This window comes from Dendrobium catenatum, unplaced genomic scaffold (genome assembly GCF_001605985.2).
Source record: "Dendrobium catenatum unplaced genomic scaffold, ASM160598v2 fragScaff_scaffold_1482, whole genome shotgun sequence".
NCBI classification, from domain to species: Eukaryota; Viridiplantae; Streptophyta; class Magnoliopsida; order Asparagales; family Orchidaceae; genus Dendrobium; species Dendrobium catenatum.
In genome coordinates, this window is record NW_021319944.1 from 2422258 (window position 1) to 2438897 (window position 16640).

Genomic DNA, 16640 nt, shown 5'->3' on the forward strand with positions numbered 1-16640 from the left:
GTCATTTCTAGGGCACAGTCTGTAGAATTCTTCGGTGTATTCACTCACAAAGCAACCGCCTTGGGCGCATTGTTGATACTTCAGGTAGAGCAATTATTCGTAGCCGGTTGGGAGAAAATTTGAGCGTAACAATTTCTTTATATGTGCCCAACTTTGCACTTTACCTCGGCCCCTCTCTCCGACGGGACTGAGATAAGTGTGACCACAATGCACTTGCCCCTCCCTTCAATCTACAAGCAACATATTTGACTTGCTTCTCGGGTTCAACCTCCAAATAATAAAAAAAAAATTTCCACAGCCCTCTCCCAATCGAGATAATCCTCGATGTGCAATCGCCCCTCAAAGAAGGAAATGTCGAGCTTAGCTCGAAACTCACTGCATTGCCTATCAAACGCCATCGGTCTCCGCTGTTGGTATTGCGGTGCCGCATGGTCTACGTCCGAATCCTGAAATCCATTTGGAAAGTCGTCTTCAAATTCATCTTCCGAATCGGATGCCTCCTGAACATTGGGGAATGGCCGCCGTCCACGAAATCCACGTCCGCCCTGCCTATTAGGAGTCGTAACTAGCCGCAAAGGTCTGGGAGCAGTTTCTCTTACCGGAACTCCCCCTACACGATCTCGCCGCAGTTTCGCCGCCAGGCGATTGACGCTTAAGGCTATGCCATCCAACCTTTTCACAACATCAACGTGAGCGTCCCAAAGAGCCTCCAAGCTGCGATCCTCATCGCCCGACATACGCTTGCTACTCTCTGCCATCTCACCAAGCCGCTGGCTCTGATACCAAAACTGATGTGGTATGCTGTGGAAGAAGCAGGATAGAACTAAGGAAGAACAAATAGAGAAACTGAGAACTAGAGCAAAGCTCAGAAAGCATAATCTTCCAGTATGAAAATTTTCTCCCTCCCCAACAAGGATAAAAGCTATTATCGTGAGTTCTTTCCTCACGTTGAAAATGGCTAAGCACCACCAAAAGCTACTTTGTACTATTTTACCTAAAGAAGCAAACTAGGATAGTGGGAAGGCAACACATAACAGTAAATTAAGAAATAGAAAAATAAGTATACTAACAGCTGAACTATGATGCACCGCATCATTAATGGGCTGCTTCCTATGCAATACACCATACCCAAAGACCCAAAGAAAGCAATCAAAAAGATATCAAAAAGGAATTTACTAACACAAGCCCTTACTTTCCCTCTTGACACTAAAAGATGTACTCAAAAAAGTCATGTAGAAACCAAAAAATAATCAATAAAAACAGAAGGCCCAAGCCCACGTTACTAGATGATGTTAACCATAGTTCAATCATTTTGCCAAGTTTCTCACATTACTCTGTACATCTTGACGATCAATGGAACATTATGATTCAGCATCATTGTGATAGCCAGGTGATGAAATAACATATATCATGTTGTGATGGGCAATGATAAACCCCAAACCTCCAAGACAACAGAAAGAGGAACATTTTTCTGTGTAAAAACAACCTATTTGTTAAGGATATGAGCAATCAAGCCACTACCACTGCACTATTGTGTAAAGTCGGCAAACTAAGCTCTAAAATAAACACGGATCATTTTGGCAAGTTGATATGATTTAGCTAGAAGATTAAGCACCACTTTGATCCCCTTCAACTGAACCGGCCGGCCTACCCTATTAAATCTCAAGCAAGTAGTTTTGCGAAACAGAGGGAGCGGGCGAACGGCTGCGTGTAGGAGAGTGAGGTAAAGTTCATTTTTTCCAATTTTAGCAATTGATCGCGTTAAAGGATGAGAATAATCAACTGCTTTTCATTGCCACTATTTAGGATGTGCTAATTTGGGAGAAATTTCAAAGAATGAGAGAAACGACCGAGGAGAAAGAAGAAAAAAGGTTTGTTGGATTTTCTTTTGAATTTTCGTATAAATTTCCTTATTTTACTTCATTTAAAGCGAACGATATGTTTCTTAAAGGAAAAGAGGGGCGTGAAAGCAAGGAGAAAGAATTTTGAAAGAGGAAGAAGGATTTTAGGGAATTTGGAAAATCCCCATTGTAAGTAAATTTATATCATGAGAAATTTCTTATTAAGTTTTATTAGCAAGTCAAGTTTTCTTAAAAGAAATTATTATTGATTTTAGAGATTTTGGGAAGGAAAAGATCGAAAGCTATAGGAGTTCGATTTAACAAGAATTCATATAAAAGAAAACTATCGTAAGATAGAGGTAATGTTATAGAAGGAATTAAATATTGTTAAGGCATTCAATTTGATTTAATACTAATTAAATCATTATGTTATTGTGAACAATTATCATTTCTGGACGAATATTGGAAGAGAAAATAAAGTGGGTAATTATGAAATTTTTTTTATTGTATTTTCTAGTTCATTTCGAAAGAAGCATGCATATAATTGTTTAAAGCTTATGATTTATATATTTTTTAAAACTATTATAAGAAGTAAATGTTTGTACAAGTATGGATATGTGAAAGAAAGAAAACGTACATATAATAAGAAAGTATATATGAATGAAATAATGCAAATAAATAAATGTTAAGGAAATGATACAAACATAAATGAATCAGAAAGGAAAGAGAAAATGTTATGCATGCAAAATTTACAGGAGTTCACCCCCATATGGTACTGGCTGGGAAAGCAACGTACCCGTGCACGTAAAATAAGGAAAATGATATGAAAATAGAAATGGAAATTGAAAACTATTATAAGAAGTAAATGTTTGTACAAGTATGGATATGTGAAAGAAAGAAAACGTACATATAATAAGAAAGTATATATGAATGAAAGAATGCAAATAAATAAATGTTAAGAAAATGATACAAACATAAATGAATCAAAAGGGAAAGGGAAAATGTTATGCATGCAAAACTTACAGGAGTTCACCCCCGTATGGTACTGACTGGGGAAGCAACGCACTCGTGCACGTAAAATAAGGAAAATGATATGAAAATGGAAATGGAAATGAAAAAAGATTGTACCCTTGGAACATTTAGACGGTGCTCCTATACAATAAGAATTAAGGAAAAGGAATAATTGTTAAATAAATGTTATAAATAAACATGCTATAGTATGAAAAAGGTAAAGGAATACGATATAGTATGTATATAAAATGAAATTAAATAAAGAAATGAAATATGCATTAAATGTTAAATTAATGAATAAATATCCAATGTTATATATATATATATATATATATATAGAGAGAGAGAGAGAGAGAGAGAGAGATCTCGTTAAATCGAGTATCCGGGTCGGGTCGTGACATTATCATTTTGTCAACTGTAAAGCTCCTTGCTGCTCCTGTCACCGCATTGAACGCTATCATCACTCATCTTCTAGGGTAGGCCATTTGTGCAATGCTATCCATGGAAACCTCCTCAAGGAACTTTATTTATATATGAATACCAACAATTCCTTATTGTGTAAGTGTTGATGTGGGAGGCTCAAATAAATAAGGGTTTCAAGGGCACAACAATCCAACATGGTATGGATCATGAACAAGACGTACAAGTTCAAGAAAATATTGTGGATGTGCTAAGGAATTGCTACTCTAAAAAAATTAACCATTAAGGAAAAGTATATCTAGGTACAAAACGAAAAAAAGCAAAAGAAAAGCATTATCATCTAGATGTTCCAACACCAGAAATCAAAGGCACTAAAATTTTGTTGAATAAATGAGTTAGCAAGGTTCTTTCATCTTACACTAGATTATGTACTGGATAAGTAGAAGAGATATCTATAGCCTAATAAGAGATATATGTAGCTTGATAAGAAGAACATATATCATTATCTCCTTATGATGCCACTTTCATTTCCACATTAGCGAAACACAAACACAGTGAAATCATCACTAGCTCAACAAAGGCCTCTTCACCCGAGATAAAATAAAATAAAGAACTAGTTGCAATATGCCTCAAAAAATTTTAAACTTTGTAATTATTCAAACAACAAAAAACAATAACATCAAGCCTTTGTCCCACTACGCCATGAATCCTTTTTCTCCATTGTGTCAAGTTAAAAGTCAAATTCTCGTTTAAATCTAATAAAGAAAGATCATTTCTAATATTTTCCAACCAAGTCTTTTTAGGTCTACTTCTACCTTTCTTAACATAAGTCAAATCTAATACCTTTACTTTCCTAACCGGGTCATCGGAAGGCCGTCGTTTTATGTGGCCAAACCATCTAAGGCGACTCTCTCTAATCTTATATTCCATTGGAGCTACTCCAACTTTTCACGTATATGCTTATTTCGTATTCTATCTCTAAGGGTAAAGCCACTCATCCACCTGACCATCCTCATCTCTGCAACACTTAACTTAGTTTTATGCTTTTCTTTTAATGGCCAACATTCGGCACCATAAAGCATTGCAGGTCTCACCACCATCTTATAGAATTTTCCCCTAAGTTTGAAGGGGACTTTTCTATCACACAACATGCCCGATGCATTCCTCCACTTCAACCATCCAACTTGAATTTCGTTGATAATATCCCCATCTATTTCACCATCACTCTGAACAATAGATCCAAGATATCTAAAACATGTACTCCTATTAATGACTTGATCACCCAAAGTCACAATCCCCTCACTAAGTCTATTACTATTAAAATTACACTCTATATATTCAGTTTTAAATCTACTCAAGCGAAAACCTTTAGACTCTAAGGTTGACCTTGTTGACCTCTAGATTATGGCCAAAAGAAACAAAAATGAGAAGAAATACACAACATTCCTCTGCTGCCAGGATCCCGCGAATCCTGCCGAAGTTCCACCAAGGTACTGTGCAGCATCGCCAAATCGGTCTCTTCCCGCAAAACTCGAGAATCTGGTATCGATCATGCCTTCACTCGTGTTTATAAAAGGGAGATGAGGAAGGCTTCTTTTGTTTGATGATCCACAACCGAAGCCTCCATCCACTTCCAAAGCCAAATCCAAACTCCTCTGATCTCCAGGCCGAATCCCGTCGCCCTCTACCCATCTTCACTGCATTGTCCTATACGTTGATTCTATATATGTTGTTAAACCTAAGCTATTATTCCAAGGCTAACCAAGAGGGGGGGGGTTGAATTGGTAATTAAAAAAAAAATCTCTTTGATTTTTAACTAGAAAACCTTATAAACCTATTTTTTTAGCGATTTGATTTTTAATTTAAAAATAAGCCTTTCAACCACAATAATTAAATTGCAGAAAATGAATGCGAAAAATTAAAAGACACAAAGATTTATAGTGGTTCAGTCAAACATGACCTACATCCACTTCCTGAAGACGGAGTCTTTAGGGATTGCATTATTACCAAAGTATCTCTCCTTTTGCCCCCACAGCAAGGCGGAGAAGCCTTTACAAATCCTCTCTTCCACCAAACCTAGGTGCGGCAGAGAGCCGTCGTCCTTTTATAATCTCGAAGTGTCGACAGAGAACCGTCGTCTATTCACACCTTCCAAGTGTCGGCAGAGAACCGTAATCTGTTCACAACCTCCAAGTGTCAGCAGAGAACCATCATATGTTCATATCCTCCAAGTACGGTACGATCCGTTACGGAAATTTTCATGTTTGTCGGGACGAAGAGAGATTCCACAATTTCGTACCCTGAATGGCGTACGTACGATGATGACATTGTATGGTACGATCAATTATGAAAATTTTCAAATTTGTCAGGACAAAGAGGGACTCCACAATTTCGAACCCTGGATGGCGTACATATGATGACGACATAGTACGGTACGATCAGTATAAAAAATTTTCAAGTTTGTCGGGACAAAGAGGGACTACACAATTTCGTACCCTGGATGGCGACTTACGATGACGACATCGTACGGTACAATCAGTTATGAAAATTTTCAAGTTCCTCTGGACAAAAAGAGACCCATCCAACTCGCACACTAGATGGCGTACGCACGAATGTGATATCGTACAGTAAGATCCATACTTAGAAAAATTTTATACTTTATGTTCGTTTGACAACTTTTAGGGGAAAATAACTGAACAAATTGTCCCATACGAAATTACTTCGTAAAGAATGATCAGTTTGAAAGTTGCACATTTTAAACTCTCCCCCAGTGTGTGTGTGCACAGTTACTCAAATACAATCACACTCTCTCAGACTCAATAAAATGAAAAATACATACTTCGTTTACAATAAACCCTAAACTGATCTGATTTGAAGTCTTCAATAATCTGGAGTATGAATTCTTTGAAATGTTAGTACACACAGACAACAAACCAATGAATCAAAAATATGTTAGGTGAAATTTTAATCAAAACAATAATATTTGGAATCATCAAAATACATGTTGTAAGAATATCAACAATAAAAAACTAAATTTCAATTATTTCAACACGATCTCTAATGACCGAAGCTTTCAAACTCCACCAAATCCTGATCTCCTGCTTTGACTCACACCCCAACTTCCTTCAGCCTAGAGATAGAGAGATAGAGCTCTCTTACCTTGTCGACATCCAACTCCAAGTTCCGGCTTCCGTCGCCTTCTTCTGCCAAACCCTTGGACCTAAATCCCCCCTTCCACCTCAGACGACGCTCCTTTCCTGTTGGATCGGACCTCACAACATATTGATAGGAGACGTTGGAGCTCGCTCGCAGTGAAATCGCTTCTCCGCCTCCCTCGTTGTCGATCGACTTTGCTCCATCAACGACATTTTTTTTCCTGTCAGATAGGACCTTACGACATTTTGATCAGAAGTAGTGACGGGAGCTTGCTGTCTGTGAGGGTAATTTTCTCTCCTTCGCACGCTTCCTCGGCCAAATCCAATTAATACACCGAATATTAGGGGTTTAGGCAAGAAGGGAGAAAGGAGGATTTAACTCAGCCGTAAGATTTAGGGGCTGTTTGGTTGCCTGCAAAGTAAACGCAATGTAAAGTAAATGCAGTGTAAAATAAATGTAGTGCATTTTAAATACTTTGAGGCTGTTTGTTTGTCTGCAAAGTAAACGCAGGAGAAATGTTTCCTTTGTTTGGTTAGATATATCCAGAGTAAAGTAAAAATAGTGTATTTGTAATACTTTTTAATCATTAGAACTTGTGTATTTATAAAAATAATCACCGATTGTTTAAACTTCGTTTGGGATAGCTTTCTTCTTGCTTTCTAAAACAGCTTTTCAAACAAAAATTAACTAAAAAACTATTTTATTCTTCCTTCTCAATAGACATTGTCTCCTTAATATATGAATCGAGTTGGTCATTCTGAACTGGAGAGTTTGAACATTGCTCCTGTATAGATACAGGAACATCAACTTCTATATTTTCAAAAATGTTGGTTATTAAATCCACCTCAACATCAACTGGCCCAACAGGATCGCTAGGAGCGAACTTTGAATAAGATGATCCGTGTTCTTGTGTAATCTGCAACTTATTGTTGAGTTCATAAGCATCCAGATCAGTATTAGTACCTAGGTTTAAAATTGCGTATTCGGGTATTGAGGCGTTTTTCGTTCTTGAGGCGAGGCGTAAGCCTCAAGGCGATTTGAGGCGTAAGCCTCAAAATCAAAAAATTGCGTAAACATAAAATAATAAATTTTGTATATACTAATGAGTAAATAATATATAAAACATAAAAATACACAAGATAAATAGCAATGACATTAACATATCACATAAGAAGTTAAGAACTCACTAGTCATCAGCATTATCATCACTCAGCAGTCATCACTAAGGGGGTCTTCATTTGAATCATCATTATGATGAGCTGCTCTCTCATCTTCCCCCTCTCCTATAGAGTCCAATATCTCCCAATCAGCTTCTTCTTCCTCATTATTAGTTATCTTCCTCTTCCCTAAATAGTAGAAATTTTTGAACAATATCATAATGAATAATAGTGTAATACATTAATAAAAGTTTAAGAAAAGAAAACTATATTATTTATATACCTTTTTTGATTTGTTCTTGAGTTGTGGTGGATGTGGATGCTTTAAGACCATCAAAGAAATCAACATTTAAATCTTCATCTTGTAATTCAGACGGCATCACTTCAACTTCATCATCTACAAACCACTCATCATCAGATGCCACATCATCGCAAAGCAAAGGATCTTCATCATCCATTAATCCTTTTTTCTTCAAATTTCTATCTCTGAGTCTCCTATTATACATAATGTACACCAGTGAGTTCATCCTCAATGTCGACAAGCGATTTCTCCTCTTTGTATGCACTTGGTTGTAGGTACTCCAATTCCTTTCACAGCCAGATGAAGAGCATGTCAAGCCCAAAACTTTCACAGCAAAACGTTGTAATTCTGGAGTCCCATCACCAAATTGAATCCACCACTCAACTGGAGATCGTTTGGCAATTGTATCTTTTGCTTGTTGTAATCCAAAAAAACCTTCTTTGTTCCTAAAAGGTACCAATTGCAAGTCAGCATTTGATCTTTCAGTTGCATCACTTATTAGACGATCCATGCAATGATATAATCCCAACTTTATTTCAGGGTTTGTAGACTTGTTCTCTGCATATTGATACTGAGGGTTTAGGTAGTAGCCAGCGGCATGCAAGTGTCGGTGAAGCTGTAGTTCCCACCTATCATCAATAATATTCCAAATTTCCCTAAAGCTTCCCTCACTGCCTCCTAAGTTGGAGGCAATCATCTCTTTGGCTTCATCCATAGCATTGTAGATGAAACCCATTGCAGGCTTCTTCTCAGCATCCACCATCCTTAAAACATGAACCAAAGGTCTAGTGGTTGTAATGGCATATAAGACACTTTGCCAAAATCTGTCATTTAAAACAATCTTTCTAATCTCTTTTCCCTCAGCCTTCTTCGCCCAAGCACAACTCAACCACTGTGTAGATGTGAACATAGCCTCTAAAGGTTGTCTGGCATCCAGCATGCTCTCTAAGGTCAAGTATGCGGTGGCAAATCTTGTTGCGGCTGGCCTTAGAATTTCTTTCTTCGAAAACTTTCTCATAAGAGCTAGAATCCAAGAGTGGTTGTAAATAAACTTGGTTATTTTTTTGGCTTTAGTGAGTGCATTTTTATGTTGAGGTAGATCCCCAAGCTTCTCAAGAATCAGATCTATGCAATGTGCAGCACATGGAGTCCAATACAAATGTTTCCTCTTCTCCATAAGTTTATTACCTGCAGCCTTATAAGAACTTGCATTATCTGTCACAATTTGTACAACCAAATGTTCTCCAATCTCTTCAACAATGCTATCTAATAATCTAAATATGAACTCAGCATCTTTGACCTGGTCAGATGCTTCAATTGACCTTAAAAACACAGTACCATAAGGATTATTAATGAGGATGTTGATCAGACTTCTATGTTTGATATCAGACCACCCATCTGACATAATTGTTACTCCTGTTTGGGCCCAAGTCTTCTTAATTTCTTCAATGCTTTTATCAGTGCTTTCCAACTCCTTCAAAATCCATGTTCTTAAATCATACATGGTTGGAGGTTTGAACCCTCTCCCAAATGCTCCAACTGAACGAATCATGTTGTAATAAGCAGGTGATGTTGCAACATTAAATGAAATTGCATTTTCGTAGAAGAATCTGCCTATATCCTTACACACTCTCTCCGCGCCTCTCTTGCATTTTCTGGGGCCATCTTCTGTGTAGTAGAAGGCCTATCCTCTGATGTGTCAACCATATAATGATCCATAGGCCCTCTAGCACCCCTAGATGAAATGGGCTTCATAGAAGAAGATGAATCCCTGACGCTGCGCTCACTCCCGTAGTAAGATCCAGCATCAACTCTATCCTCAAATTGCTTCTGTGCAAGATGTTTTGATGTGGTAGACTTATTCATGTATGACTTTATCTCTTCCCTTACAGCATCAGGAACTTTGGAGCATGGAGCAACATTCTTGTGAGAGCCTGAAAGGTGTTCCTTCATCCTAGTCACACCACCTTTCACAACTTTATCACAGTAATTGCATTTCAGATAGACATATGTTTTATCACTTCCTCCTACATCCACCTGAGTGCTATATTTCCATGCTGGATCTTTTCTATGACCTGATGCAGCCTTATCCTTATTTTTGACCATCCTGATTGAGAGAAATTTTAGGAAGCAAACGAGTTCTTACTAATCTTTTATATGACCTGATGCAGGTCGGAGGAGACAGCAGCCTCGGAGGCTCGGACAGAAGCGTACGCTGGTCGGACGGAGAAGACAGCAACCCAACTCGCAGTCTCGCAGTAGAAGAAACCTCCAAGCAAATAAGTTTAGGGTTTAATATGCGGGCTGGATGTGTTCAGTATTATATAATGTCGAGCCGTCGATAAAGCAGAACACTGCGTACTCTATGCGTATTTATGCGTATTTTGTGCGTACACCCTACGTGCATATTGCGTGTTTTGGAGCAGATGTAATTTAATGTATGATTTTGTAGTAGTAGTTAATAAAACATGATTTTCTAGGTATTGTTTGAGTACCAGGAGTATTAATTATTTTATTGTGCGTACATTATGCGTATCTTATGCGTTATATATTGATAAACTATGCGTTCACCATACGTTTTTTGTGCGTGGTCTCTGCGTCAACATTGCGTATTTTTAATGAAAGATAAAGTCAAAGAGAAAAAAGAACATTTAATGTACATCTTTAAATACAAAAAAAGAACATTTAATGACTATGTACAATATAAAAAATATAAGAACAAATTAAAAGAACATTTATAACAAATACAATTTTACAAGAGACCCTAATGTACATCTTCAACAAGACAACAACATCAACTTTCCTACAGGAATTATGATTGATGTCTTGTCCAATATAAATCACCTTGACAACCAAGCCTTCCCTCCATCACTGCGATACTTATCCTCCTCCCATGTTCCTGATGCCAATAACTTGTTAACAGAAACCTGGTCAGGTTAGAGAGGTTTAAGTTTACAAGTTATTGGCATCAATTTCATGGGAGGAGGATAAATATCGTAGTAATGAATGGAAAGCTTGGTTGTCAAAGATTATTTATATTGGACAACAGAAGGTAAGATTTTTTACAAGAGAAGCTTGCTTTGACACTTTGCCATAAGGCAAACGTTCCTGCATTATATAGTGAAAAATTTAATGTTGAGCAATAGTAAGTAATAAATTGTAAATAAAGGCTCATAAAAATTCAACCTACCCTATTATCCTCCCAACCATATCTGCCACCCGTCAGTCCACAGCTAACGAAAATTATTATTCATGTCACGGCCCCTCAGTCCATACTCCATACTAAATGTAAGTAATCAAAAATATTTAATAGAATGTGTGCGTGTTTTATGCGTACTAAATGCGTAATTTATGCGTTTGTTGTGCGTGCCTTAAGCGTATGTTATGCGTATTTTATGCGTTCGTTGTGCGTACTATGTAAAAAACATTTCAAAATCATTTATAAAATTATTATTTTTTGCTTTAAAACAAATAAGAAATTCAAACACTAATCTTTGAACGAAATTGCCAAACACAAACTTCCAAACAAACATCATATTCCTTATTCCTCTTCCCTAAATACAATCCAACAAGAGCCATAAACCATTTGTACTTGTTCAAGTATCATGTTCAAGATTAGAAAATGAAATCATACAAATCTAACAAGAGCCATAAACATCATATATTCATATTCCTTATTTCTTCATCATTTTAATGTAAGTAACTTACAAACAAAGATATATATTAATTAAAATATTTAATAGAATTTTATGAATAAAATTTACTGCTTATGTGTGCGTGTATCATGCGTCCGTTATGCGTACGGTATGCGTTCGTAATGCGTATTTTACGAGTTCATTATGCGTATTTTATGCGTTCGTTGTGCGTTCTATGTTTAATATGTAAATTTTTCGTTGTGCGTTCTAGTAAGTAATAAATGCTCATAAAAAATCAATCTATCCCCAACTTCTAATGTGCGCCTACCATACTGCTAAAGCCTCACAAATACAAAATATTAATAGAGATTTTGAAAATAAAATTTACACGCTTGTATTGCGTGTATCATGCGTGCGTATCGTACTCTTTACAATGCGTTCGTTATGGTATCAGGTTGAGAAGTTTCATTATGCTTATTTATGCGTTCGTTGTGCGTATAATGTAAAATGATTTCAAAATCATTTATAAAATTTTTTTTTTTGCTTTAAAAAATAAAAATTCAACAAATCTTTAAACGCAATTGCCAAAACACAAACTCTTTCAAACACATATTCCTTATTTCTCTCTTCTCTAAATCAATCAACAGAGCCATAATAAACCCTTTGTACTTGTTCAAGTATCATATTCAAGATTAAAATGAAATCATAAAATCAACAAGGCAAAGTTAACAATATTATTCATGTTTCATATTCTTCATCATTTTAATGTAAGTAATTACAAAACAAAGATTATATTAATTAAAATATTTAATAGAATTTTATAATATTTACTGCTTATGTGTGCGTGTATCATGCGTGCGTTATGGTAGGTTGCGTTCGTAATGCGTAATTTGTCGTCAGTTCATTATGCGTATTTTTTATGCGTCATATCTTAATAGTGCGTTCTATAATTTTTAATATGTAATTTTTCGTTGTGCGTTCTAGTAAAGTATAATGCCATAAAAATCAATGCTAACCCTATATCCTCCCAACCATACCTGTTTAAGCCTCATAAAATATATAATAGAATTTTGGAAATACAATTTACCGCTTAGTTATTGCGTGTAATGCGTGGTTATGCGTACTCTATGCGTTCCGTTATGGCGTATGTTAGAGTTCATTAGCTTATTTTTATGGGTCGTTGTGCGTACTATGTTTATTAGCATTTATACATAGATATGAAGAAACATTTATACACAGAAGCATTTAATACACAGAATCCAGAATGAAAAACATTCATACACAAATCAAGAATGAAAAAACATTTTCAACAGAAGCATTCTTCACATTACAAGAATGAAAAAACTGTTATTTGACAACCGTTTTTACAAAGTAATCATATGCAACATTCTGCACTATAACTTTGGCATGTTTTGTGCGAATTTGTACTAATCAGTCACAGATTAGTGTTGCTCAAGAATTATTCTTTCCATATATTTACAGACATACATTCCACAATCAAAAGAGTTCTGCTGTTTTGGTATTCCTTTAATGGTAGAAAGCTTCCATTTTCTGATATCACTATCAAAAGCTCCTTTCGTGTCAGAATATAGGGCTTTTAAAGCTAAAATATACGTAGAACAAGGATTAGTTCTATAATTTTTTTAAAAATTGAAGAGTTCATGTTCATCTAAGTATCTAACAGACTAACACTTACTATTTTTGGAACAACAAGCCTATGCTCTTTGACGCGGTGGTCCAATGAGTCATAAAATTTCCACTTTTGTTCTTTCAGCAAACCAACCAGAAGGGTAATGTGATTGGATTCAATGATTGGTTGTAATAAAATGTTGTTTGAAGTAACAGAAAGCTCGGTTATATGATCGATTTGCAATTTGAACAATTTTTCCCTTCCTTTGTTATTTTGCAAGTGCAAGTAGTAAATGTAAGAACTAAGAATGGATACTAAGTTACTAATCCAATAGTTAAACTGATAAATTGAATACTAAGTTACTAACCCAATAGATTGGAGAGATGTATTGAAATTTATGGTAATTGTCTGGCATAAGGTCACACTTCTCATCTAAGAGATATGCAAACATATCTACATGTTTATTGCCTAAAAAACTGTCGCTTAATAACTCATCAATGTCAAATCTGGAAATAAGAATGTTAACAACAAACACGATACTATCGCCCCTGCAAAAAAAAATATTAAATTCGCATTTCATAAGCATAACCCACGCATATCATACGCATAACAAACGCATACCATACGCATACCACACGCATATCATACGCATACAGATCTTCAAACAAAAAATAAGTTGCAATTTTTTACCTTTTATAGAACTTTTTCAAACATTCTAGCACAAAATTTCTTTTCTCAGAAGTCAAACACAGAAGACATTTGTAATTTTCTATTTCATCTGCATAAACATAAGTTACAGGTTTTATTTGAATGTTATCTACTAGTATTGGTTCATTTGGATTTGTATATAGAATAAGTTGCATTTCTGCTGGAATTGGCACATTTGTTGGGATTGGATCTTTTGGTGGGATTGGCTCATTTGGTGGGATTGAATCTTTTGGTGGGATTGACTCATTTGGTTCATTGGGGCTGTGGGGAGGGATATCTGATTTATGTATCTTATTGGAAGATGAAGAGTAGCTAACAAATCTTTTCTGATAAACTATTTTGCTCTGATCAATGTAATTATTGAGCTTGACCTCAATAACTCAACTTCTCTCAGTAAGATCTTCAAACTTTGTGCTCAGCCTGTCTTCAATTTCTAGAAAAAATTTTGTGCATGTTTCTTGGCAGGATTTGATTATTATTTTTTGTAGAGACTGAAGTGCTTCAGCAGAAAAACTTAAATGTGGTTGCTGAGAAGGTAGGGTATGATAGAGAGATTAGGGGGGGTGTTTTGATAGGTGGATATTTAATGAGGGGAATCAGTGGATGGAGGGATGTCTGATGGATATTTCTCTACATTAACCATATTCATTTCTGCCTGAGAAACTGCCTGTAGGACATTACAAATCTGACTTTTCCTTATATTAGTAAATAAGTTAGTGATCACCTCTGTAGTATATACAATATCATCGGCCCATCGAAGAAAACGGGGCCTTTTGTCAGCATACATAGAAGCATGAATAGTAGAATGCTCCAGTAACCAAATCTGTATAAGATGAAAGAAAATTTTAGCACTCACATTGAGCCAATAAAATTTTGAATGAATTTAGCAGTTAGCACTTAGCACTTAGCACTAACAATTAGCAGAGGTACAAAACCGTTGATGTAACCTGCTGGCTTCTTATTTGAAATCTTGGATGATTCCTTATTAAACTCTCCAACTAAAAACTTTCTAATTGAACTAGCCCAGTTTATTGACAAAAAATCATCTGGATTATTTGCTATTCTTTGAATCAACCGAGTGGTTTTGAAGTTGTTAAGTTGAAAAAATAAATTTGAACATAAATACATGATAAACGTTCTTAACATAGTCTCCGAGGGGTTTGCTTGTTCAACTCGATCATGTCATTCCTTATTTTCGTTGATGTAACTGAAGTATGTGCTAAAGAATGCCAGGATATTTCTTCTCATTTATTTCGCAGACCAGTAAGAAGGGTCACTTCATCAGCAGTGAAAGGAATGGGTTGACCTTTTATAACAAAACATTGTTTTAAAATGTCCCACCTTGAGATCAGCTCATAAATAAGAGGGACATTTTGCTCAAACCCAAGAAATTTCAAAAACTGTATCATCTTTAAATGTTTCAATGTGTCCTTGACTTCAGGAGTAATTTGCTGAGCAAAGTTATCACAGATTGTTTGAAATGAACAAACATAGCATCTATAGGTAATTGGACGAACATATATCTGAAAATTGTAAAAAATGATAAATTAAAAATAAGTAAATGAGATACGCACAAAAAACTCACAACATACGCAGAATATAAGCAACGGTCACGCACAGTGTACGCATAACATACGCATATATTACGCACATCACACGCACAAGAACGCACAGTGCAGGAAATATGGCAGCAAATTATACGCACGCATAAAGTACGCACAATATAAGTACTGAGCACGCAACGTATACGCATATAATACGCAAAAAAGATGCATTGCGTACACACAGCCTACGCATATTTACTCGGTATTTAAAATTTAGTTAGGTTTTATGTTTCAAATTTCAACAACTGGGGTCCGAACTGAAAAAAAAAAATTTAGGTTAATTTTTAAAAATGCGACGCCTTAAATATAAGAGGCGAGGAAGGCGCGCCTCAGTAAACTTGAGGCGTAAGCCTCATAAACTAAACTTATTGCGTAGGCTTTGAGGCTTAAATGGACGAAATTGCGCTGAGGCGCGCCTTTTATTGCGCAATTTTAAACGTTGATTAGTACCCTCTCCCAAATCATCCTGTTTCAAAAGCAATAGTATTTGATATATGGATTTTAAATCATCCATATGAAATGAGCAAATGCAATTTGATACTATGTCAGAAGTTACAAAAATACATAAGTTATTCCTATAAGCAAACATCGAAGAAATATGTAAGGCTACATAAAAAATACATTGAAAATAAAACCATCTCTTATTGTCTAATTCTTAATAAAAAAAGTCAACTTCTCATAAAATAAATACTTTGCAGCAGTGGTTGTCTTTTTTAAACCTACTTGATGCCTCACCAACACAAAGAAATAAAAACCGGCATACATAACCAAATTGAGTATTCAGTAGCTGAAAATAACTTCCATAATATTGCTCACAACCTCATAAAAGAAATAAAATAGAGTCAAGATTTATAAAGTAAAAAAACTTGCTTTGTGGCATGACCGAGAGAGACCTGAATAAAAACTCTACATGTTTTTGTGTATTGATTTTCTTCTAATTATTTGCTCTCAGTGATTTCAATTAGATCATGAACTAATTCCCTTGCATCAAATAATTGATCTAGCATCAGTTCTTGTAGATAGTGACAAATCAGTTTAAAGAAAAAGTAATGAAATAAGAATAAGATAGCATATCGTTGAAACATAAAGCACCTCACCTAGAATATATTAGCCTTTAAACGTTGGATTTCAATATAACAAATCAAAACCGGGTATGCTACTATTAGGCTAACAAACA

General features: G+C 35.7%; 2 protein-coding genes across 2 annotated transcripts in view; both read right to left on the reverse strand.

Moving 5' to 3' along the window:
• The window catches only part of LOC110115774 (E3 ubiquitin-protein ligase BRE1-like 1), a 74148-nt gene that overhangs the window by 16912 nt on the left and 40596 nt on the right, over nt 1-16640 (reverse strand). The window lies entirely within an intron of this gene.
• LOC114581020 lies at nt 6827-16008 on the reverse strand. The gene is made up of 2 exons (XM_028700281.1): nt 15914-16008; nt 6827-7391 (listed from the first exon to the last, which is right to left on the reverse strand). Exons 1-2 carry the CDS (start codon nt 15975-15977, stop codon nt 7129-7131), a joined length of 327 nt encoding a protein of 108 aa, XP_028556114.1. The 5' UTR covers nt 15978-16008; the 3' UTR covers nt 6827-7128.